Source organism: Orycteropus afer, unplaced genomic scaffold (assembly GCF_000298275.1).
Source record: "Orycteropus afer afer isolate SDZICR_OR568_19922 unplaced genomic scaffold, OryAfe1.0 scaffold00241, whole genome shotgun sequence".
In the NCBI taxonomy this organism is placed as follows: Eukaryota; Metazoa; Chordata; class Mammalia; order Tubulidentata; family Orycteropodidae; genus Orycteropus; species Orycteropus afer.
Window position 1 is genome coordinate 3,158,690 of NW_006921828.1, and position 8,371 is coordinate 3,167,060.

At 40.1% G+C, this 8,371-nt stretch overlaps 1 protein-coding gene across 1 annotated transcript in view; it reads left to right on the top strand.

Annotated features, from left to right (window-relative positions):
* Positions 1-8,371, top strand: part of CNTN4 (contactin 4) — a 566,343-nt gene that overhangs the window by 520,937 nt on the left and 37,035 nt on the right. Inside the window, exon 12 of the mRNA XM_042782091.1 lies at positions 3,087-3,262. Coding sequence (XP_042638025.1) covers positions 3,087-3,262 — 176 coding nt within the window. The remainder of the gene's footprint in view (positions 1-3,086; positions 3,263-8,371) is intronic.

The window sequence follows — 8,371 nt, forward strand, 5'->3', positions numbered from 1 at the left end:
CAGGAGGCTCTATATGCTCTAAACCAGTGTCTTATACATGCTTCTCCCATAGCCAGGATTCATGGGTCCAGAAATCAGGGATGGAAATGGGAGTGGCCCATTTCCATCTATTATGGAAATTTCTAATATATATATATATTTTCCCACCACCTATTATCCCTATTGTCCCACTCACAAAACTTCTTGTGGGTCTAGAAGTCTTATTTCCAAAAGAATACTCCCACCAAGAGACAAAATACTGATTGCTTTGAACTGGAATGCCACCTAGCAACTTTGGGCGCCTCATGGCTCTGGATCAACAGATATGATTGATCCCGATTACCAAGGGAAAACTGGATTAATATTACATAATGGAGGTAAAGAAAAATATTTCTAGAATGCAGGAGATCCCTTAGGACCTCTCTTAGGACTACCATGCCCTGTGATTAAAGTCAGAGGAAAACTATAGCAACCCAATTCTGACATGACTACTAATGGCCCAGACCCTTAAGGAATGAAGGTTTGGGTCACCCAACCAGGCAGAGAACCATGACCAGCTGAGGTACTTGCTGAGGGCAACAGGAATATAGAATGGGTGGTGGAAAAATGTAGTTCTAAATATTAGCTATGACCACGTGACCAGTTGTAGAAATGAGGCCTGTGATTATTTTCAGTGTTTATTCCTTGTTTTGTTATTTTTGCATGTGTGTATGTATTTGTGCATGTAGCAAATATCTTTGTATTCTTTCCACCCTTATTCCATTACATATTATAAAATATAAGATGTAAATGGGGCTAGTGCATTTTTGGTTGTAAAATATTAGTTTTATAATGTTAGGCACAATAATGGCTTTAGGTTGTTGTTGTTGTTATGTGCTGTCAAGTGGGACCTGACTCATAGCGACCCCTCCTTGGGTTTCCAAGGCAGTATCACTCTGGAAGTAGATTGTCCCATCTTCCTTCCGAGGAGTGGCTGGTGGGTTTGAACTGCCAGCCTTCTGGTCAGCGGTCAAGTGCTTTAGGCACTATGCTACCAGAGGTCCCAATGGCTTTATAATTGTCTTTATTTTGCGATTACGTATGCTTTAAGGAAATGTGGTTAAGTTTATGTGTTAATTTGGCTAGGCCATTTTGGTAGTTCAGTTTGTATGTCAACTTGGCTGGACCTGGTTGAGTGGCTGGGCAGCTGGTGGTAGTTATTCCCCATGATGAGACTGGCAATAAACTCCATGGTGGGATCTACCACAAGCAGCTGAATAGCTGCCTTTGGAATGTGGTCTTCCTCCTGTATATAAGGAGAAACCTTGGGGATAGTCTCTAGCTTATGGCACACTTGGACCCTGCATGTAGCCATGTCATTGTTCAGCAGCCTGCCATGCTCTGCCAACCTTGGGACTTACAATGGACTTAAGTTAATGGCCTGCCATGTGGTTTGGTAACATCAGGACTGTGCCTTTTTACTTGTCAACCTTGGGCTTGGCAGCCTCAGCAGCCAGCAGCTGTCTCAATGAAAAAACGCCTCTAGGTCCAGTGGATCAGGAGCAGGAGGCAGAGCTGGACCCCAAGGTTGAGGGGCTTTCATCCACCTCCTAGAGCCTGGCACTTTGAACTTGGACTTAAAGCCTCCAAACTGTGAGAGAATAAACTCCTGTTTGTTAAGGCTATCCCATCTGTGGTATATTCTTGTCTGAGCAGCACTAGGTAACCAGAACAGCCATGATTCTCAGTGGTTTGGCACATGTTATATAATCATACTCCATTTTGTGATCTGATATAAGCAACCAATCAGTTGAAAAGGTAAGTTCCTTGGAGGTGTGGCCTGCATTCAATGTATATGGATGTTCTGGCAAATTTCATGCTCTCAATCCTGGACTCAACTCATCATCCTCTGACTTCCAGTTCTTGGGATATGAGCCAGCAGTGTGTTGTCAGACACAGATTTCGGATTTCACCAGCTCCCACAGCCCTGTGAGGAAGCAGCCTGCCATCTAACCCCTGATTTGGGGTTCTTCAGCCCCTGCAACCAAATGAGTTAAGAGAAACTTCCAGCTTAATATGTAACCCACAGATTTGGTACTTGCCAGCCTCCACAATTGCATGAACCATTCCCTTGAGAGACATCAATCTCTCTCTCTCTCTTTCTCTTCCTTATTTTGTTATATGTGTGTGTGTCCATGTGTATAACAAATATACAGTGACAATCCATCCCCATTAAAACCATAATATAAAAGGTCAATTAATAAAATAAGTGATAGTTCTTATTCTAAAAAAGTAATATACATATTTCATTTTGTCATTGATATTCATCACAGTATTTTGTATAATTACATTTATATTAAAATTTACTACAATGCCTAATATTTTCAAAATAGTTAAAATTATCAACTTGATAGCACATTATGCAGTTTATTAAAAATATGTTGACAAAGATATGATTATGCCTGTGTTGTAAGGAGGGGGAAAGACAGGACAATTTGTAACGTATAGTAAGTTTTCATCAGTATAAAACAAAACAATTAAAAAAGTATGTGCCGCAAAGTTTGGGAGGTATTATACCAAAAAGAAAATAGAGTTTTATCTGAGTAGTAAGAGAGTAGTCGGTTTGTTGTTCACTGTCTGCCTCTTCATTTTGCTTTTCTTAATTTTCTACATTTCCTCTAATAAACATTTATACTTTTAAAATAAAAAAGGCCAACAATTTCAAATTAACTTGGATTTTTCTGTTTACACTCAGCTGAAATGCTGGTTTCTAGGGAAACTGAGAACGAGATAGGAAAACTTGTTTAAAGAGGCAATTTCTGAGCAGGCTGCTGGAAAGTAGGCCTCTCTATGAGTGTCTTCAGAGACCTAACCTCAGTGCTCTCTGTCTCAGTTCCCTTGCTCTGAGAAGATTCACATAATGAGTGTTTTCATCTTTTCATATTAAAAATAACCTCATGGCCTGAGTCTGCGCTTCCCAGATGACTGAGGTTTGCTGGTCACAGCCTCCGAAAAAATAAAGCAAAACTACTCAGTATTGCCTCCTGCACTTAGAATCTGCCTGTTATTTCCACACAAGCTCATGGGCTTTCTTCTTTGTGTTGTTTTGTTTCATGCTGACTCTCCAGATCCAACAAGAGTAATGGTACCCCCTTCTAGTATGGATGTCACTGTCGGAGAAAGTATTGTTCTGCCATGCCAGGTAACACATGATCACTCACTGGACTTCATGTTCACTTGGACATTTAATGGACGCCTGATAGACTTCGACAAAGATGGAGACCACTTTGAAAGAGTTGGAGGGGTAAGTATTAATGTTAAATGAACCACAGGAAACGCAAAATTCAACTGAACTTTTCAAAACTGAGTCATACTAACTTGTTCAAAGTAATTTGAAAAGAATTCTAATGTTATTTTTTATAATTTTGTTCAAGCACCTTATTTCAAGAAGCTCTCAGTTGGTCAAGGTTGTAGTCACTTCTTGGCCACAGCCAGCTACCCACAGGGAGCAAGTAATTGGACCTCTGGGCTCAGGGCCATGGTTGCAGGGGACATCAAGCTCAATTGGCATAACATACTACACAAAAACATTGTTCCACATCCTACTTTGGCAAGTAGCAACCAGGATCTTAAAAGCTTTCAAGCGGCCATCTATATGCAATGATGGGTCTCTCCTCATCCAGAGCAAAGAATGAAGAAAACCAAAGACACATGGAGACAATTAGTCCAAGCGACTGGTACACCATGCAATCCTCAGCCTATATGACTATAAGACCAGAACTAGGTGGTGCCTGGCTACCACTGTCAACAATTTGGAGAAGGATCTATGTAGGAGTTCCTGGACAAAGTACAAGAACAATGTGGAACAAAATTCAAAATCATAAAAAAAAAAAAAAAAAGCTACCAGGTTTGCTGATCTGATAGAGCCTGGTGGAACCCCTGAGACTATGGCCCCTTGCTGCCCTTCAGGTCTGGAATTGAATCTAGTCCTGTGGCTTCCAGCCAAACAAAAGATAGGCATATGAGCTGAACATTTACATCAGGTAGATACACTCCTTGGAGAGATCAATCATGAGAGAATAGAAGGGTTGTGTATGCACAGGGAGACAGCTTGGGGCAGGAGTGCATGGAAGGGAAGGACACAGGGAAGAGGTAACTATGGTGAGGAAGTGGGAGGGGAGCTGTTGCATTGTGCGAAAATATAGTCAATGTCATGAGACAAAGTTTATGTGAACTGCTGTATGGAAGATGAATTTGCTCTGTAAACTTTAACCCAAATCACAATAAAATTAATAATAATAATAAGTAAGCAAGTTAGAAAGTTGAAAACACATTTCAGGAATACATAAAAAAAAAATCATCCATTTTGTATGATGAACACACTATTCATGGAGCAATAGTTATTGAGTGGTGCAAATGGTTAAGTGCTGGACTGCTGTCCAAGAGGTTGGCAGTTCAAACCAACCCACTGGTGCCTTAAAAGTAAGTCCTGATGATCTGCTTCTGAAAGGGCACAGCCTTGAAAACCCTACTCTGCACACATGGGGTCACCATGAGTTGGAATTTACTGGAGAGTAATTATTATCACCAACAACTTACTGAACAGCTACTGTGTAGCAGGCCTTCTCTCACCCTCACAGCAGTTCTGCAGGTTAGCTATTTATCCCTGTGGTACGAATGAAGAAACTGAAGCTCAAAGCAGTTATAGTTTCCATAGATACTAAATAGTAGAATTCACCTTTAAACTTCAAATCTCAAGTTGTATGCCCTATACCATACCTTATATCATAGAACCCGAGTAAGAAAATAGCTTAGGGAAAGCTTCCTCATATGTTTGTGGGTTGGTACTTAAACTCCCTTTCAGGCTGTTTTTTCTTTTTCTGTCTGAAAGTAATTTTTTGGATAATTTATGGCCAGATAATTTGAATTCAAAAAGGTTGAATTTTCAACCTTACTTGCCATAAAAAATACATATTATCATTATTGCACACACAATGAGAATAGGTAATATTTGGAAAAAATTAGTGTCTGTAACTATTGTTCCCAAACTTTTTTTTTCCCCCTTCTTTTTTCCTTCTGCCTTAACACAGCCCTACATTCCCATTGGTAATTAAGATTCACACTTGCTGCCATTCTCATGGAGGGCGCCAATCAAAAGGCAGCAGAACATAAAAAGGGGCCATTCTTTTTAAAAAGTCCTTCCACCCACACCACCATAAGAACCTGATTTGCCATCTCATCTTATCCTTCCTATGTTGAGAATAAATGGCCTAAAGTCCATATGCTAAAACCAATCGCTGCTGAGTCGACTTCAACTCATGGCACCCCTATGTGTGTCAAAATAGAACTGTGCTCCATAGGGTTTCCAGTGGCTGATTTTTCAGATGTAGATCACCAGGCCTTTCTTCCAAGGAGCCTCTGGGTGGACTTGACCTCCAACTTTTTGGTTAGCAGACAAGTGTGTTAATCATTTGTACCCCCAGATGATATATCAAGAGTATAATTTCCACTTAATTTTAATACTAATCCTATTAATTACATCATTGCTTCCTTTCTCAAAAGCTTCTCAAATGAATCATGGAACATTGAAAATTATCTGAGTAATTATTCACAATTCTCCCAGGGATGGTAGATAATTGGTACCATTGTCGATGAGCTCTGGTAGTGTTGTGCCTAAGGCACTTGACTGCTAACCAGAAGGCTGGTTGTTCAAACCCACCAGCCACTCCTCAGAAGGAAGGTTTGAGAGTCTACTTCCATAGTGATACTGCCTCGGAAACCCAAGGAGAGATAGCAATGACAGGAGAGAATTTATTTTATTACATCAGTAGATGCCTCAGGTCACTAGAGATTCTCTCTTGGAACTCAGGTTGACAAAGGCTTGGAGAATTTGCCAGTATTAACCATTTTGATCTTACTTCATATAAGATCAACCTAATAACTTTGACAAATGAGAAAGATATCAACTTCACAAAGGCAATGTCATCTCCCAGAATGGCATGGACACTGATAAATTAGAACAGATGCCTGACCCCACAAAAGGGATGTCTTATATAGATATGGCCTTTATGATGGGCTGGTGTATTAGCCAAAGAGGATCATTAATGTCTATGGAGGTCTTGAAAGTAGAAATGGGCTGAAGTCTATGCCCTGGGTCTGCATGGTTGAAGTAATGGTTGCTAGAGACAGCGGTTAAGTACTTGGCTGCTAACCAAAAGGTCGGTGTTTCAAAGCCACCAGCCACTCTGAAGAAGAAAGATGTGGCAATTACTTCCATAAAGATTTACAGCCTTGAAAACCCTTTGGGGCAGTCCTACTCCATCCTCGAAGGTTGCTATGAGTTGGAATTATCTCAACAGCAATGGGTAAGGAAAGGTAGAGACAGCCTAAGGAAATTTTTGTAAACATTATTGTTTCATTATCCTCTGATAGGCCCAGAGTGCTCCATTGGGAACACAACAGACCCCAGTCGGGGAAAATAAGCTCCTCCTGTTTTGTTCTCCTTGGTAGAAACATGAATGTAGATCTTACTTAACAATTTGGTCTGAATGATGTAAAAGGGAAAGAAAGTTACTGTGGTCTTCTTCTGTAAGACTCTTAACTCAATCCTAACTTGTTTTTTCTTTGTTTCACTTTTAACTTAAAAATATAAATTGGATCAAACCTAAAACTATAAAGTTCCTCAAGGAAAAACTAGGGGCAAATATAGGGGCCCTAATATATGGCATAAATAGACTATCAAGCATAACCCAAAATGCACAAACACTAGAAGATAAGCTAGATGAATGGGACCTTCTAAAAATTAAATTTTTATATGCTTCCAAAGCCTTCTTCAAAAGAGTCAAAAGAAAATCTACATTGGGGGAAAAAATTCAGCAATGACATATCTGACAAGGGACTTATTTCTAAAATTTATAAAATACTCCAACAACAAAAAGACAAATAATCCAATTAAAAAATGGGTGGAAGACATGAATAGACACTTCACCAAAGAGGATATTCAGGCATGCAACAAACATATGAAGAAATGCTCACGATCATTAGCCATTAGAGAGATGCAAATCAAAGCAACAATGAGATACCATCTTGTCCCAGCACTAGTAGCAAAGTTCAACAAGACAGAAAATAACAAATGCTGAAGAGGCTGCAGAGAGATTGGGATTCTCATACACTGCTGGTAGGACTGTCAAATGATACAACCACTATGGAAAGCAGTTTGGTGATTCCTTAAAAAGTTGGAATTGAAAATACCATTTGACCCAGCCATTCCATTGCTAGGTATATATCCTAAAGAAGTGAGAGCCATGACAAGAACAGACATATGCACACCCATGTTCATCGTAGCACTGTTTACAATAGCCAAAAGATGAAAACAACCTAGGTGTCTATCAACTGAAGAATGGATAACCAAACTATGGTACATGCACACAATGGAATACTATGCAACCATAAAGAATAACATAGAATCTGTGAAACACCGCATAATGTGGATAACCTTGGAGGACATTATGCTGAGTGAAATAAGTCAATCACAGAAGAACAAATATTGTATTAGTCCATTATTATAAAAGTCAGGAAAGGTTATATATGGAAGGAAATTTTCTTTGTTGGTTAAAAGGGGTGGGAGGGGAGGGGAGGGAACACTGTTAGATAAGTAGAGACAAGTATTGATTTGGGTGAAGAGAAGGGCAATGTACCAAATGTGAGTGATCACCACGGTGGCATTGAGGAAGAGTAAGACATAGAGAGTTGTATGGGAGGTACAGATAACAAAGATGACCCCTTTTGCACATACAGTACTGCATTGTCAGTAAAGGCAAACATGGATATACAGGTGGATATATGGGTAGACAGGCTGAACTGTTAGGTTTGTCTATACAGTGGAGAGTATACCCAAGACCATGTATAGAGTTGGCAGACAGTGTTTCTACAAATGTATTTTTATGTTCTGTAAGAATTCCCAGGTATATACTAGAGCTGACAAGGGACAAGTTTGTAGTCACTTCTTGACTACAGCCAGGTACCCAGAGGAAGCAAGTAGTTGGACCTATGGTCTTGGGGCCATAGTCGCAGGGAACATCAAGCTCAATTGGCATAGCATACTACACAAAGTAGGATTTCCACATCCTACTTTGGAGAGTAGCAACTGGGATCTTAAAAGCTTGCAAGTGGCCATCTAGATGCATCAATGGGTCTCTCCTAATCTGGAGCAAAGAAGAATGAAGAAAACCAAAGATGCATGGAAACAATTAGTCCAAGTGACTGGTCCACCATGTGATCCTCAGCCTACACAACTGTGAGACCAGAAAGCAGATGGTGCCCAGCTACCACTGTCAACCACTCAGAGGGGTGTCTATGGATGGAGATCCTGGACAGAGTGGGAGAATAATGTGGAACAAAACTCAAAATCATT